Genomic DNA, 18,469 nt, shown 5'->3' on the forward strand with positions numbered 1-18,469 from the left:
ATGGCGTACATGACTTATAGATATATTGTTATAACTTGTTCACAAATGTACCAGGAAGACTTAGTTACAGATTTAACAGAGATGCGACCATGTGGTAAACCAGATTTCCATTCCAGTCTTGTAGAGTCCGTACACCAAGTAGTGTCCATACACCATATCAGATATGTGGGTCTAATTTTATTGTTTCTGTCAGTATATGGAATTTTTCAGCACGCATGCTTTGGACACCACATCTATGTAATAGACAATGCATGATTATCCTGAGTGCTGAAACATTTGTATATCTTTGTAGGCATTAAATATGGAGGCTATTAGGCTGGAGTGTCCGTACACCCAATAATTTCTGATTTGACAGGGGTACAAGCCTGTGAAATTTTTAGTAGACACCATAATACAAAAATATTTTGGACTTTAAAAGAGAAATATCAGACAAATAAAATGGCCTGTCTGATTTTTTGATAGAGCATTATTATTTTTTTTATCTACCTGTGCACCCTTCCTGTTACCCTTGACTGTGATCAGGCCGATTGTAATGTATTCCATTTACTTTGGTGTTTTTACATTAGCAAAAAAAAGTTCTTTTAAGTATCTTTTAACCATTTTAACCAAAGATGAAGGAATATGAGTTGTTTCATGACTATATTAAATAATCATACATGATTTAATCTGTAGAACACACGGTTATATAATTCTAAAATCTCAAGTCATAGATTAAAGAACGATCATGTGAGAAATAAAAGCTGCCATTACTGACTAAAACTCTTATTTGATTTTAACAACTACAGGTTTCACTGTATTTAAGAAAGTGGAGGAAGGTCAAGGAAACATGGAGAGATGGACTTTCAGATGATTTCTTTGTAATATTGAAGCATTTTGTGGGAAAGAAAATGCAGTGCTTAACAGCAAATATAAAAGGAACATGTTGGTAAAAGTCACACATTAAGTGCAATATGTGTTCAAGTTGTTCACTCTTGTCCATCAGACCTCCACTGAAGTCAAGGCGAGTCTGCCAGAGCTTCAAGACACATTTTCAGGAAAAAAAAAAAAAGGAAACAAGGAAAAAAAAATCAATACAGCTTTAACAAACACCATCACAGTTGTTCTCCACCATCATCCTCTTTGCTGTGTAGAGGGAAAACATCAATCTTCTTCTATAAAGTGCAAAACAACTGCAGGTCAAACAGTTCATTGTCAGCACATGAACACAGTGTAAATGATGGAGAAGTGGACCTCAAAGCTGCAGGTTTCAATGTGTGATCATCAGATAACAACAAAAAACACAACAAATGGAGTAACTTTTCTTCTTTTCACAGTAAACAAAGAACTATCAGATCAACACATCTGCCGATTATTTCACTCTGATGGAGAACGACTGGATAAGTGGTGCTCTGGATGGCTTCTGGAGGTCTCTTTCCTCAGCCATCTCCATCCTGACCTCCACCCACAGACTCAGCAGCCACTGCAGACACAGGTGAGTCCTCCTCAGCTTCAGGCTTCTCATCTGTTTCTGATAAACCCTGATCCGAACAGCCGTCACTGCAGCTCGACTCCGCTTCTGACTCTGACTCCGATTCTGACTCTGAGGATGACGAGTCTTCAGATGTGGAGCTGGTTTCGCTGCTGTCCCCCCGCCCCTGGGAGGAGTTCTGGTTCTGGTTGTAGCAGCCTGCACAGCGGGTCAGACCGAGGAACTCAGGGCCTGATTTGGACTGAACAGAGGCAGGGACACAGAGGATGAGGGTTAAAGTCCAGGTCACACATGAACCGCCTGATCTATATGCTGGACGTTTCAAAGCCTGGTCCAGTACGAGCAGACACTGACCGAGTCAAAATGAAACTGACAAAATCTGCTGTTCCTGAGAAGACCACTTGATGCAGCCTCCAAAATGAAGTCAATCCCCAGAAACTGCCCACCCCCATGTTAACACTGTCAACTTGATGTGCAGCAGTAATGAATGAATGAATGAAATCTTTATTTCGAACATGTAGACAGTGAAATCAAAACAAAAATCAACCAACAAATTATAAGTACTGGTACATAAATGATTGATAAGCAAACAAACAACAAAAATAAACAAAAAATTAGTAAATAATAATAATAATAATAATAATAATAATAATAATAATAATAATAATAATAATAATAATAATAATAATAATAATAATAAAACAAATGAAATGAAATTATACAAGCTCGAAAAGGAGTAGGAAGAAGTAAAAACTTATGTACTCCTACCCCCAATTTCTATTCCTTCTGATCATTATATAGCAATTATTATTTTGTATGAATATAATAATAATAATAATAATAATAATAATAATAATAATAATAATAATAATAATAATAATAATAATAATAATAATAGTATATTAATATCACACATCCTTTTTCCTATATACACTAATATGATAATACCCATTTACAACTTTTCTTACCAGATATTAATAAAAACTAAAAAAACAAAAAAACAAACAAAAACAAAACAAACAAGAAAACCAACAAAAACACATATAATAAACCTGTTTACAGCTCTTCAGTGTCTGCACTGTGGCCATAATTAATATTTTGGTACTAACTGTATGAGGGGTGTATTTTTATAATAAGACACCTGTTTAACCCTGAGGATCGGGTATAACATTAGCCACACTCAGACCACTAAGCACAAAAAATTTGCTCTTTAAAAGCAAGATATTAAAAATATTACACATTAATATTATATTCTACTTTCATTGAGCTATTTTTTCACCAACATCTAACCTAATTATTAACATCAAATATTGATTTTTTTTTTTTTTTTTTTTTTTTTTTTTTTCATGATTTTAACCCTTTGAATGCCAGGTTTTTGTCCTGATGCTACCATATTTTTAGATGAAAAATGTCTTTTTTTTCATTACACTACAATCAAAGTTGATTGTTTTTTGTTCTGAATGATTACAGACTGTTGTATGTCAATGACTAACAACAACATTTAGTTTTTTTGCTATATTATTTTCTGTGTAGTGTCAAATACTTACATTCATACTGGTAAGCATGAAAAAAATATGATTTTTATTTATATTTTCATTTAACCCTTTCATTCATAGTGGTCACTACAGTGGACAGCCATTCTCCAGCTGTTCTCTTGTATATTCATGGGTTTTGTTGTTTTAGTTGCATATCAGCCAACACAGTGGACACTAATGCACCATCCCATACACTGACATTCATACCATTACTGTAACTTCATGTTCTTGATAAACCTGATCTGCAGTAATCTGATTGTGTGTAAACCAATTGGTAATTGTTATTAGAATGTAATTAACAGTTTTCATAAACAAATGGGTTTTTTTTTTTTTTTTTTTTAAATATTATCTCCATGAAACGAGTAAGAACTAGTATTAGAGTATGATAAAAGGTGAAAAAACATCAGATTAGTTGCATCAAAAATGCTTTTGTTTCATAGTTTTCACACAGTATATCACTTTGTGATATTGTGTTTTAAATACATGTTTCTTTGCTTCAAAAATTAAACACATGGTATCCAAATGATTGGACATTTTTGTAACTCCATGAAAAATAGGTTTATTAAAAAATAAATAAGTAAATAAATTCAATCTCATTGTTTTTTTCGTGCCTAAAGAGGAATAAAAACACCCAGGAAAAAAATATTTACTAAGGTTCTCATAATTCATGCATCAAAGGGTTAAATGGGTTTCAATGGCTCTTTTTTTTTTCTCTAACAAGAAATAACAAAATCAAAGAAAAATATACAGTCTTGTCAAAATTCATACCATATACATGAACACAGTGAAAATTAAACAAAAAATTAAGAATTACAAGCGGATAAAAAGCACAGAGCAGCCCCTAAGGGTTAAGTAATACAGGAGACATAAATTATGCATCATCAAGGGCGTTGGCTGCCATGAGTGAATCTGTGTGAAATGATACCAACAAAACCATCAGAGGATTTTGTCGTGCAGTTTACCGGTACTTAATAACAGTGTCTGGCCTCTTACTTTAGTATCAGCATTGGTTCTATTAACATTCATTTATATTAGATTATATGGTTCATCAGCTAACCTGCTAATTAGCCCCAGAAGTGCTAATTAGTGTGTTTATACACTGTCTGTAATAATTCATCTTTAAGATTTGAATACAGGAGGCATTCACCCTGTGACTGTTAATGCCACACAATATTTATGCACTGTAACAATACATGTCACAACATTTATTTCTGTCCAGTTGTGTTACTGTTCGGCCAAGAGCTTGAATTTATGGTGGGAGTCAAACCTCTGTGTAAAGTCTCCTCTGTCATATCCTAAATATTCTCAGTGGGGTTCAGGTCTGGACTCTGTGGAGGAGGAGTTAAAATGATGTCCCATTCTGCTGAGGGTCTCCCTTACAAACACTATGAGCCCAATGAATCCTGGCATTGTCTGGTCTATTCACTGCATCAGTAAGGGTTACATTTACTTTGGCTGAAATATATCAGTCACTGCAGTAATTATGCAGTGGAAGGATCTCAGCTGGGCTCTGTTAAATGCTGATGAAGAACTTATATTTCTTCCTTTTTTACATGAACCCTTTCATGCATGAATTATGAGAACCTTAGTTGAGTTTTGGGGGGTTTTTTTGAGTGTTTTTATTCCTCCTTAGGCATGAAAAAAACAATACAATTGAGTTTTTTAGGGGTTTTTTTTGGATTTACAAAAATGTCCATGCTACACCACGCATTATATTCTTGAAGTATTTACAACCCAATATCAAAAAATGATATGAAAACAATAAAATAAAAACATGTTTAATGCTGCTAATCTGATGTTTTCTCACATTTTGACATATTCTAATACTAGTTGTTACTCACTTCATGGAGATAATATGCAAAAAAAAAAAAAAAAAAAAAAGTTTGAAAAACAAAAAACAAAAAAAACTGTTAATTACAGTCTAACAAATAACAACTAATCTACACTCAAACATGTCAGTGCAGATCAGGTTTATCAAGAACAGCAACGTTACAGTAATGGTATGAACTGCAGTGTTAGGGATGATGCATAAGCGTCCACTGTGTTGGCTGATATGAAACTAAAACAACCAAATATAAAAATATAATATACACATAAAATAAAGTATACAAGAGAACAGCTGTAGAATAACTGTTCACTGGAGTAACCATTATGCATGAAAGGGTTAAGTTGACATTTCTGTTATCATAGGCACCTATTAACATTTATCAAGCACCTAAAATTCCTACTTGCTGGTGTTTTACAGAATAGAACATTTCATCCCTCTTCTTCTTCAGCATTTCTTCTCCACCATTTTGTCCAAGTATACACACTTATATTTCCAAAAATGAACATGACATTAGTGTAAAACTACCAAACTTAAGGCTGTACATTTGCTGTGCACAAAGCAGTGGGTATACTGTAGTCCAGTATAGTACACTTTAGACAAATACTGATTTATTCAAGCATCTTTTTTTTATCTGCTATTCTATATATATATATATATATATATATATATATATATATATATATATATATATATATATATATATATAATTTTTTTTAGCTGTATGTTGGTTAACCCTTTCATGCATGAATTATGAGAACCTTAATGGGTCAAAACACAGTAATGTCCAGTCAGAGTGTGAACTTTAATTGATTGCCATTCCAACATTTATTTCAATATAAAGTAGCTCCTTGTTTTGGATAATCCCTTATGGTCCGACTAAAGCAAAAATGAATTTAAAAGTAAAAATGTGGGTCAAATTGTCTCTAAAATGTCCCGTCAGAGAGATTTTGAATACCGTTTTTTGACCCTCATCAAGATATTTTTCCCGAGTGTTTTTATTAATCTTTAGGCATGAAAAAAACAATACGACTGAAAATTTTTTATGAACCGATTTTTCATGGAGTTGCAAAAATATCCACTCAGCTGGACACCATGCATTTAATTTTTGAAACAAAGAAACATGTATTTACTGATATACTGTGTGAAAACTATGAAATAAATTTTTAAAATGCTGTTAATGTGGTGTTTGTCACATTTTAACATACTCTAATATTAGTTATTATTCACTTTATGGAGATAATATGCAAAAAAAAACAAAAAACCTACAGTCTAATAACAATAACAAGGAATTGATTTACACTCAAACATGTTAGTGCAGATCTGGTTTATCAAGAACAGCAAAGTTACAATAATGGTATGAATTGCAATGTATGAGATGATGCATAAGCGTCCACTGTGTTGGCTGATATGGAACTAAAACAATAAAACCCATGAATATACAAGAGAACAGCTGGAGAATAACTGTCCACTGTTGTGACCACTATGCATGAAAGGGTTAAAGTGGACAATGAGTGTTTTAAAACTTGAAAGAATTCAGACTCAAGCGACAGCCTCTGGTGACATAACATCTTAAAACTCAAACACTTCCTCTTGAGCTTTTACAGTTTGGTACAGGTGTCAAAGTACTTGTGTGTTTCAACAGACAATGAAAATATTTTTCCGATAACATCTGCAACTGACTCTTTCATTTTTCACTCTAATGCAAATGATATTATTTCACAGTAATGTCAATTTTACTTTGATTTAATAATGAATCTTCTGTACACATATAGTGGTTCATTTTAAAATGTACCTGTACTGGTCATTGTGCTTTGTGTGTTACTTTAAAAAAAAACACCATGAACGCACCACAGTGGACCTTTTTATTACGTGAATTACAGGTGAGGGCACAACCTATGGGGAGCAGCCATTACCGGCCAGAAGTGACGTACCATTGTTGATTCTGGGTGATTAAGTATGAGTAAACAAGCAGCAGTCAGTGGGCAAGACTGAGTGGGAATCATGTGTTCAAGAAGAGAACTATGGCTAGCAATTTTGAGGAAACGGGTGTAAAAGGTTACCTATTCAAACCGATAATGTGTCATCTTAGACTGGTGTCTGCTGCACAGGATCAGTGACCAGTTCACCACAGTCCAGGTAACTGGATAAAATGAGTCTGCGTCACTACCGGTGCTGGAACAGCCCGTGAAGGAGGCAACATGTCGCTGACCTTGTCTGACTGATGGAGCAGTGACTTAGTACTTCTGTGTACTTGACAACGGGCTATGATGGAAGTTACATGATGGAACCACCAGTATTATACGTGATATTTTGAAATAGCTAGCAATGAAAATTCACTACAGGTACCGTTTAACCCATAAGGACCTAGTGCTACTTTTGTGGTTGCTCCCAAATAAATTTCTCTCTAGATTTCACTTTTTTTAAGTGACTTATCAGCATTTATTATAATATTATACTCTGTATTTTGCATTTTTTCAGTAAAAAACACATATTTTCCTATATTTAATTCACTAATCATGTAGAGCTCTGATTAAAGTTGTGAGTTATTAAATCAGAAACAGAGAAAACTGAAGAAAAAGTGATTTTCTAAGCAAATCTATTATTAACTGAACATAAACCAAGTGTGTCCATCCACTGTCATTGATCCAATTCCATGGGTTTTACTGGTGAATCAATGTTGTAGAAGATGACGGTGTTTCCATAGTAACTATGGAGGCTCTGAACATCCAAATGGGTCATATCTGATGACCATGAAAAGATGGAAAAACTGCATTTTACACCAGTTGTTTACAAGGATTGATAGGATTAGTGGATCAGCAGGTGTTAAACAGTTTAGATCAGTAGATGGTTTTGGTCCTGGTGGATGTTTGGGTCTTTACACGTTAATGTTAGACTCATACCTTAGGTTGTCTGAGATCGACTGCAGACTGGTTCTTACTGGAGCCTCCAGACATGTAGTGTAGTCTTCTAAACTGGTCTGGACAGAAAAGAGGATAAAAGGTAAGTGACAGTTTGGCAAAGATAAACAGGTAGAACAAAAAAAAGAAGCAGAGATAATAAAATGCTTACACGGACTTCCCATTGTTCCACTCATCATTCTACACTTGACACTGCTTTCAAGAGATTACTGAAGAAAAACACAAAATTAAAAAATATGTGTGGGTTTTTTTAATCAACTTTTAACATGATGGAGGAAAAAGTGAAGAAACTATACAGTACCTGTTAGATTTGTAGTTCCAACATCAGCAGTAAAATGCATGTCATACAGTCAGGGCTTCAGTTCACTGCTGGTACAAGTCAGAGTGTGTTAGAAGTAGGAGAAGCAAATATAAATACTTGAAAATATGACATGAATGAACTGAGTTCTGACTGTACTGATATTAGTTCAATTGGTGAGGGACACTAAACACAGTCTCTTAAAAATTAAAAGGCTGGAGAATTTATTTCTGCCCTTTCTCTCAATTTCCATGTATGATTTAGTAGGACAAGGAGATGTTTGAAAACAGACTTACTCTTGCTCTTGTTTTTCCATTTTATACTCAGTAACAGGAGTGTGTTTTGAGTGTTTTTTGTGGCCACCATAGGGGAGGTGGCAGGGGGTAACTTCACAGCTAAATACCACCACATATTACACACCAAACCTTTAACAATTCTATTTATGTTAGTCACAGTTCAGGTTTTCCCTGTAAAACCTGCTTAACCCTTTCATGCATGACGTCCACATTAGTGGACACATAGTTGAAGCTCACTTTCCAAAGGATTATAAAGGCAACATTCTCCAAACCACATGGGGGCAGTTTCTATAGACCCAAAGCAATACATTGAAAAACAGTATCATCTTAGTTTTAGAAGTTGGACTGCTCTGTGATTTTATGAAGTTACCCACTTATGGGTTTTCTGTCCACGAGTTTCACAGCTTTATACAAAAAAAAAAAGAAAAGAAAAGCATTCCACAAATTACTGCCAAGTAATATAGAAAATAAGTTTTACAGTTCAGGAGAGTACTCATAATCTGAGAGGTTTTGGAGATTTCACGTCACCCACATTTCAAACCACTCTAAACATTTTGTGTGTCTGTATGTGGAGTGAAACTGTGGAACAGTGTGGACATCCAACACAAGCAATGTCCAAGTATCCACAGATTTAAACTGTTCTATAAACATATGGTCAGGTCTCAGTATAAAGACAGAGGGTCTTAATACTGATGTTACATCAATATTCTGTCTTATAATGTTAATGTGTGCTTATTGTTCATCGTCTAGTTGATATGTGTTGTCCATTACCTTCTGCTGTTGTTCGTACCATTGTTGGTATGTGCTGCCCTTTACCATTTGTGGTTTTGTAGTTTTAGTCTTATCATTGTTGGTATGTAATTATTATAATATAAGTTGACGGGTAACTGTTACCGGTGGTAACACCACCAGGAAAGTACTTTGTTTCTATTTTTCACACATATTTTAGTTATATAATGTAAATACTGTCAAATGACTTTATACTAATTTGGTATAGGTCTATTTTGTTCAGTGTTCTGGCTTGAAGTCTAAGGACAGGAGTATTTAAAATGTTTTTATGTTAAGTTATTTGATGATGAGAATGGGGGTGGGATTAAATAAATTTTTCTTCTTCCCACTCCTTTTTGAGTGTAAATGAATGATTTTGGAATTTTTGAACTTGCATGTATTCTGTAAATGCTCAAAATAAACAAATCAATGAAATGAATGAATGAATGAAAAGGGGAAAAAAAAAAAAAAACTGTCCGCTGCAAAGGACATTCCATAAAAATTAAAAATAAAAATGTATCTGAAAAAACTGTTGCATCATGATGTTTCCAGTATAGGTAATTGTTTAATTTAAAAAAAAAAACATGATATAAAAAAAAGCTGAATGCAAACCAGGAGGGAGTTTCAGAGTGGATGTATCCGACACACATACTTCATCCTGTCAGAGAAGTGTTACATACGCCTTTAACACCATTAGTTCATGTTCTTAAACTGACTCAGCTCAGGACTGACAAAGCTCTGGTGCCATCTAGTGAGAGCAGCCCACATGTCCACAGGTTTGGAGGGAAACTGGCAAAGAAGCATGAGTTATTAAAAAGGGAGAGAAAAGTGATAACAATGGCTAACAGGGGCCTGAGAAAACAGAATTTTTTTTATTTATTAATTTTTTATTTTTTGAAATTGGCTACATAAAAGAATGTTTACTTCACAGGGCACTAATGATTATATTAGTTTTATTTCATGATATGGTTTGTTCCAGGTGCTAGAGCTCCTTGCTGATGCTAGTAAATATACTTCCATCCAAAATGTAAAACTCTACTTTATTTTCATTTGTATATTAATGGAAAACTATAATACTGTTATCATCAAGAAATATTATTCAAATGTAAAAGATAGGTTGCACCTTTCTCATCAATCTTGCACAGAATCATAAAATCTATTGTAAACAGAATATTGATCCAATGTTCTATCTTTAGGAAAGATGTACTGTATTTTTACTGATTCGTCTTTTGTCAAAATAATTCTGAATAAATGCATGTAATGGGATGTAATTCATGGACAGTCTTCACTTCTCACACAAACAGACTTTAGTGTCTTTTCCTCTGTCTCTGAAAGTCTCTGTTTTCATCTTTTTTTCATTCTTGCATCTTTTAGGTTGTTTTTTTTTTTTTCAAGATAACTCAAAAAGTTATGGATGGATTTTCATGAAATTTTCAGGAAATGTTGACACTGGCACAAGGAAGAAATGATTAAATTTTGGTGGTGATTGGGGCGGGGGCAGATCTGTCTTGGTGGAGGTCTGCGCTCTCAGAGTGCTTTTCTTGTTTTAGTTGTTTTGCATAATTTTTGTCTTGTTACGTATTTGATGACAGAGGCCCCTCCCCTTTTTTTCTATTTTAACTACTAATACTAATTCACTTATCAAATGGTTGTTTTGCATTTTACTCCAACTGGCAACCCAAAAGTACTGTTTCAGAGGACATTTTGGGTTTCAATCCTTTGTCTCCATTTTGTCTGTCTTTTGTGTTGAACGTGACATTTCCACATGAACCTAAGACCCGTTATTTTTGGTTCCAGTTAAGAACCAACATTCCAGGTTCTGAACTAAAATAATTTTTGGTCGAAATGCTCCCAAGACTTCAGTGACCTGGAATGGCCCAGGCTCCATGTTGGTGGAAGAGGGCTAATAGAGGTCTCTGTGGCTCAGCTTTGGTCTCAGTCCAGCAGACACACAGCAGACCAGTGGTCTGTATCGTATGTTAGGATAAAGGGCTTGGTGACCCCTGGGGGCCTGTTGGTGGGACGTATTAGCATCAGCCGTCCTCTGCAGGTGATTGGGTGATCTGGAGCAGCCATGGCTCCTGGTTCACTTCAGGCCTGGATCCAGTGTGACGAAGCCCCGTGGACTGATGTTCTAAGGTTTGAATTAGGTTTATATGCAGTGTGTTCTGCACATTGTAACACCACCACACTAATTCAGAATATTTTATCAGTCCCACAGGAAATTGCTGTGGGCTGCAGTTACTACATACAAGTAGAAGAGGAAAAGGAAAAGGAAAGAAATTATCAATATGAAGAACAGAGGAAGAGTTCACTCTTTAACACTCATATACGTGTGTGTGTGTGTGTGTGTGTGTGTGTGTGTGTGTGTGTGTGTGTGTAGGTGTGTGTGTGTGTGTGTGTGTGTGTGTGTGTGTGTGTGTGAATTTAGAGCTTTATATATGTGTGTATACATATTTTTGTAATATTGATTACATATTAAAATTCTCCACCAATGCAGACTATATTACTGACTTAAATGACTGTTCACTTTCATACTGTAAACACAGGGTGGGGAAGCAAAATTTACAATATTTTGAGGCAGGGATTGAAAGACAGTGTATGACCAATTAGTTTATTGAAAGTCATGAGAATTTATTTGCCACAAGAAAATGTACATAACAGAAAATGTTTTTATTCTATGTGTCCTCCTTCTTTCTCAATAACTGCCTTCACACGCTTCCTAAAACTTGCGCAAGTGTTCCTCAAATATTCAGGTGACAACTTCTCCCATTCTTCTTTAATAGTATCTTCCAGACTTTCTCGTAATAGTTTTGCTCATAGTCATTCTCTTCTTTCCATTATAAACAGTCTTTATGGACACTCCAACTATTTTTGAAATCTCCTTTGGTGTGACGAGTGCATTCAGCAAATCACACACTCTTTGACGTTTGCTTTCCTGATTACTCATATGGGCAAAAGTTTCTGAAAAGGTATGGATAATAGTGTTAGGTATGATTATGACATCAATATATGTTTAGTTTCAAAACAATTGACGTAGTCCCTGCTGAGAAAAAACAACTAAATATTCATTGTAAATTTTGCTTCCCCACCCTGTAAGTAAGTACATTATTTGGTAACTGACTTGAGTGTAATTAGATTTGTTCATTGTTCATCATGGTGTTCATCATCCATGTCATTTTGTTCAATTTTACTCATAATAATTCACTAAGATAACTCAGGCTGAGCAGGTTGTGTTCAAGGTAGTGACTTGAAATGTATTAAAGTAATGCCAAATACTGATCCCTGAAGATCCTTCACTTGTGGCTGCTTAATGGATGAACACAGTAAAAAAAAAAAAAAAAAAAAAAGGAAGAGTAAAATAATTAAATGCAGGCAGAGCACAGTGTCTCTGCAGATAAATAAACCAACACATACTTGTGGGTCAGGTGTAAACTGAGGGATTATTATTGCACTAGTCTATGCTTTGCTATTTCCAGAATATCTTTCATATTACATTCGAGGCCAATAGTTTTGGGAATGGCACAGATGGACTCTACTTAAATGTGATTTATTTGTCTATAAATATCATTGAATACTATGTAATACTTCTAATTGTTCTTCAGTGTGCCTCAGAAACACTTTTTTACATTAAAAAAAAAAACCAAAACACTTTGGCAGCTAATTTTGCACAAACAAATTTTTCCACGACTGTATAGTTTTTATTAAAAATACAGAGATATTTGAAGAAAAAGGGGTTCGGTGAGTGATGTTTAGTGATATCTAGTGGTGAAATTAGGGGTAGTGAATTATCCAATTCACAAGCAAAAATGTAAGAGGCTTTTGTTAGAGCTCGTGTCTGCTCTGGGTTTTTAAGTTGAGAATTCATTTCATAGACGATGGTAATACATCTTAATGCTGGATGCCTCCTTCTACAAAACAGAGAAAAGGAAAGAGAAGGCCAAAACCAGCACACCAAAATGTTCCAATCCGGCCCACAGGATGAATTTTTAATGTGCCAAAATTACACTGAAGATATTAACAATTAAGGGGGTCAAATCATTTTAGTTCAGGAACCACAAACAGCCCAATTTGATCTCAAGTGGACTGGACCTTTAAAATAATAGCATTATAACCTATAAATGATGACTTTGTTTTAGTGTGGAAGAAAGTAAAATAACCTTATCCTTTATAAAAATAAAAAAAAAAAAAAGTGAATGACTTGTACAAATTTTAACAACATTCAGCCTGTTACCAAATGTTTTGTGCCTTTGTAGATCCACTGTGATCTGTAAGTTGCAAAGCACATGTATAAACGAGAAGCTTTTTGCCCTTTTACTTTTTTGCATCAAAACAGCAAGAAAAATGTGTGGTTATTATTAATAAATTGTTATGTTACTATTTTACTGGTCTGGGCTGTTCAGGTCAGATTGGGCTGTATGTGGCCCCTGGACTAAAATGAGTTTTTATTTGCTAAGGTAAGGGAAATACAGTGATTCTCATTTTAGTGTGGTCTTCCAAAATGCCCTTAAATTCCCCTTAAAAGTATTTTCTAATGTGACAACATATCAGAACAAATATGAACAACATATTAATATAGCAGTACCAGAGGAGATCATTGAAATTGTACTGAAAGGGGATTAAAACTACAGTGATATTCTAAAAGTAGTCCAGCAGAATTAACTGGAAATACAAAACCTAATGTGTGTCCAGTTGAAAACCCTCTGCCTGACTTATCAGTCACACTACTGCCACCCACTGGCCTGACTTATCAGTGCACACCAAAGTTTTTGCACATATGGACATACAGACAGACGGATGGATGGACAGACGACAAACTGATGACAACACCCTTTGGCCAATGTGTCTGAGCATAAAAACTAAAAATACCACAAATTTTAAAGTATAGCAACGACAACTCTGGTTTTAAATGATCTAATAGCAATTTATGGCTTATCTAGTGCTTTTTTTTTACTACAGGGTGTCCCATAAGTCTCCATACATAGGAAAAATAAACATTTCTTGACATAAACCATTTTTATTTATATAATATGCTCTATATGACTGCCATTTTGTCGGGAACACATTTCAATGTGTGTCCTCCACTGCTGAAGAACTATAAAGAAGAAATATAAAGAAATACATGTTAGAACCATATGTATTATGTCTCCTATGTATGGAGACTTATGGGACATCCTGTACTATCAAAGTCATTGTGAGTAAAAGTAGCCTAAAAAAAAAAGGTATATAAGTCAGTTCAGTCACATCTAGACTTTTCTGCTGCGATACTACCCACACACTGAACATACCTCACAGTTTCTGTTCCATTGTCACTACAGTCTATATAAAGAAATAAACATCCTGCACATTTATGGTTTTATCACAGTCTACATACCCATGATGCCCCTCTTCCTCCTCCTCCTCAGGTCCACGACACTGCAGTCTGACTGTCTCCTTCCTGGTTCTGTTCGTACATTTGAACATGACCATGAACATGAGGAGCTCACACCCACCTATGTGTGTGTGTGTGTGTGTGTGTGTGTGTTTTATAAGTGTGTTGTGTGAGCACACAGTGGATCACATGTGAAGTCATTACCGTCAGAGACCAAAACAGACACACACACCTTCAGTAAACACACACAACCTGAAAGTCCTCAGCAGGAAATACCCCACCCTTAGCTGACAGTTATCACTTCACTATAGTCTATAACATATCACTGACTAAAATAACATTTAAAACACAACTGAAATCCTACATTCACAGTTCTCAATGACAACAAAGCACTTAAGTGACCAGGAAAAATAATAAGGGAAGGTCTCCATGTCCTCATCTTTTGTTATATACATGTTTTATATGATTTATGCTTTTGTATCAACAGGGACTGAAATCCCACTATCACCAATATACAAATATAGTGTTGCCAAACAAGACAATTAATTAATAAATTAAAAGAAATATCTACTTTTTTGAAAAATACATGAGGATTTGATGCTTTTTGTTACATGTAAAATTGACACATAAATCTAGTACCTTTGCACGTTATGCAATTTATGGTCAGTTTAAAAATATTACTTGAGGTTATAAAAACAAGTTTGTGAAGAGATTTTATGACATTTACTTTATAGAAATCACCAGTCAAGCATCAATAAGAGGAATAATGATTAGTCGTAACTAGGGATGTAACAATTACCAGTATAACGATAAACCGCAGTAAAATTACAGATGATTAGTATTACCGTTTAAATTGTAATTATCATAATAACCGTGTTTTATTACCGCACTTTTAGGGGGAAAAACCCTACATAAAGATCTGCTTTTATGTCAAATATTTGAGTATAGTTTTAATTTATTACAATTTTGATTTTATATACCTAATATTTGGAACCAATATTCACTTTTAAAATCTTTGAAAAGGTTCGTTAAGCATCTGTGTGTTATTTATGCAATAAATGCTATACATTTTTCAAATCAGATTGTATGTATTTTTTGGGGTTTTCTGGCCTTTTTTGTTTTTATAGTAGGTTAAAATGAAAAAAAATAATAGGCAGATGATAGAGTTGTGCTGAAAAAAAGATACCAAACATGGGTATAGTAAACATTTGTTTATATAGTATATAAAGGCAAAATCAAAAGGACTGAAAAACGACCAAAATAGGCTCAGACCACTAAGGGTTAATATTTGAATGTTTCTGCAACAGAAGGTACATTGTGCCTGTTATTTCACTTGTTTTTGAATTTTTTTAAAAATACAACTTGGTTAAATTATTTCAGTGTGTGTATTAGTACATTTTGAGCATAATTTCAACAATACCGCGATAATAACCGGGATAATTTTGGTCACAATAACCATGATATGAAATTTTCATATCGTTACATCCCTAGTCGTAATCCTCCAGATATGAATATTCAGTAAAATAAGAAAATCCTGAATCGGAATTATTTTAAATATACATAACGCTGCAGCTGTAACACAATGTGAAAAGCCATAAAATGCTTTTATGCAAGAAATAAATGTTGTAATATGTAAAAATGTTGATTAAAACTATAAGCTACAACACTCTTAAGAGTTTCATTTATTTGCTAAAACCACTGAATTCTAGATATGTGCTTCTTATATTTTCAAGTATTCTACCTTTTTATGTGCATTTTTTTTCCTTCTTTAATCCGATTGTGTCTTTGAGTGAAACCATCAAAACAACAAATCTTACATTTACACCACAGATAAGAGAATGTGATTATACTAAACACTTATTACAGTTATTAATAATTCTAAAATCCCAAACTATCAGTATAAGGAGCCAACATATGGGACAGAAAAATGTCTGATTATGATCTTATGACAGACTGAACTTTTATTTTAATGACAGGAGGTTTCACAGTATTCAGAGAAAGTGAAAGAAGGTCAAGAAAACATGTACAGAAACAGTTTCAGATTTCAAATTTCTTTGAAATCAACAATATCGATGTATCTTGCAAAAACAAAAAAAGTCCCTTTACCAGAGCCAGTGCCTAATAGCAAATACTAAATGAACATTTTGGTAAAAGTGACACGTTAAGTGCAATAAGTGTACATGTTGTTCAGTTGTAAGGCTACCGAAGCTTTAAAACGTCCTTTCAGGAATAAAACTAAAAACATAGATTCTTTTTAAACAGGAATACAATTTTAACAAATACAATCACTGTTTTCTCCACAGTACCTTCACTTCATCCTCTTTAGACCTCTTATCTGTACACAGCAAAAACATCACTTTATAATAAAGTGCAAAACAACTGTATATGATGGGGGTGTACTGTTTATACACAGGTGTGTTTTTATTGTCTTAAGTCTCAATGTGTGGCCAACAGAGTGTCAACATTGAAAAACACGCTAAATATAACCTTTATCCATTTCACAGATTAACGTCTGGAGATTATTTCACTCTGACGTACTTCACAAACGCAAGTTCAGGTTTTCTTTACATCTGTTTACAAAGCACAGTGTGTCACAAAACTGCAGTGAACACACACGGACACAGTTTTTACTCATCATTCCTCACAAAACCATCTTACATTTTTAACACAACTTGCATTAAGATGAATGTTTTTAGTTGCAACCTCAAAAATTCTTCGCATTCTTCTTTTTTTTTTTTTTTAGCACAAATGTGGCTCTCCACACTCTCACTGTGCTCAGGAGAACACGTTTTAGATGATTTAGAAAGCTGTCACACCTGAGAAAACAGCAGATAGACATAAAAACCTAATGTCCGTAACCCATCATGTGCAAACTCACTGTTTACTTTCACTCATTCTAGTTAATCCTTGTTAATAGGAATAACAAATATGACACTCAAAGGCAGTAACTCATACATCCACCCGTCAGATCACCTGATTGGAACACAGATGACAATGCAAAATCTAAAAGAGAGCTGCAGATCTGGGATCAGTATAACGAAGCAGGGTCAACAAAACTAGGCTAGTCTTCAGTCATGTGGATCAAAAAAAAACCCATTATCCTAATCACGCCAAGTCTGATCAACTCATCCGTCAACCCAGACTTTGTGAATGTAGCGATCACCACATTACTGGCACCATGAACATGAGTAGGATTAGCCGCAGATATCTCAGAAGAACAAATGTTAAATAGGAATTAAAATGCTACTACAGGCTAAGAAGACTAGGAGCTGAAAATGCGATACTCTGACATTTAGTGACATCTAGCAGTGAAGTTACAGATTGTGACTAATTGAATATATTTGTACTTGTCCCTAATCAGTGTTTGTTTTTGTTTGTTCTTAGCCTTTTAGTTTATTATTCTTATTCTTATTATGATTATTGTTATTAGCAGCAGCTCTGGTCACCCTAAAATCCAGTAGATGATGGTAATGTGTTTACAGAATGGACAAAGGAAGATTAAATCTGTTCTGAACTATTACAGACACATGACGGTCTTATGTTGATGTGAATATATCACTGATAAGATTATGAATATAGTATTCTATCAGTATCACATTATTAAGGCATCAGTATATACGTCTATATTTACAGCTGTGTATTCCATTAAATTAATATGGTGTTTACATGTATTCTTATGCCATTAAAGACAAATCAATGCTTATTATTTCAGCTTAATAATAAATGGTCCAGGGCACAGGTGTCAAACATACAGCCAACGGGCCAAAACCAGCCCACCAAAGGGTCCACTCCAGCCCACAGGATGAATTTGTGAAATGCAAAAATTACACTGAAGATATTAACAGTTGTTCGTGTCAAAATCATTTTAGTTCAGGGGTCACAAACACACCAATCAGATCTAAAGTGGGTCAGACTAGTATAATACTACCATAATAATCTATAAATAATGACAACTCCAAATACTACCATAGTAATCTATACATGACA

The 18,469-nt window shown here is 34.4% G+C and overlaps 1 protein-coding gene across 2 annotated transcripts; it reads right to left on the bottom strand.

Annotated features, from left to right (window-relative positions):
• Window positions 1-445: 445 nt before the first annotated feature.
• On the bottom strand, window positions 446-14,589 carry LOC115434664 (nuclear localization sequence-binding protein-like). Of its 2 annotated transcripts, none has more exons than XM_030156733.1 (5): window positions 14,486-14,589; window positions 8,051-8,118; window positions 7,901-7,958; window positions 7,732-7,808; window positions 446-1,709 (listed from the first exon to the last, which is right to left on the bottom strand). In XM_030156733.1, exons 3-5 carry the CDS (start codon window positions 7,926-7,928, stop codon window positions 1,416-1,418), a joined length of 399 nt encoding a protein of 132 aa, XP_030012593.1. In that variant the 5' UTR covers window positions 7,929-7,958; window positions 8,051-8,118; window positions 14,486-14,589; the 3' UTR covers window positions 446-1,415. The 2 variants fall into 2 exon arrangements, with proteins under 2 accessions (XP_030012593.1, XP_030012592.1); XM_030156732.1 differs by having other exon boundaries at window positions 8,051-8,115; window positions 14,486-14,555.
• Between the last annotated feature and the right edge of the window lie 3,880 nt (window positions 14,590-18,469).

This window comes from Sphaeramia orbicularis, chromosome 15, assembly GCF_902148855.1.
Source record: "Sphaeramia orbicularis chromosome 15, fSphaOr1.1, whole genome shotgun sequence".
Lineage (NCBI taxonomy): Eukaryota > Metazoa > Chordata > Actinopteri > Kurtiformes > Apogonidae > Sphaeramia > Sphaeramia orbicularis.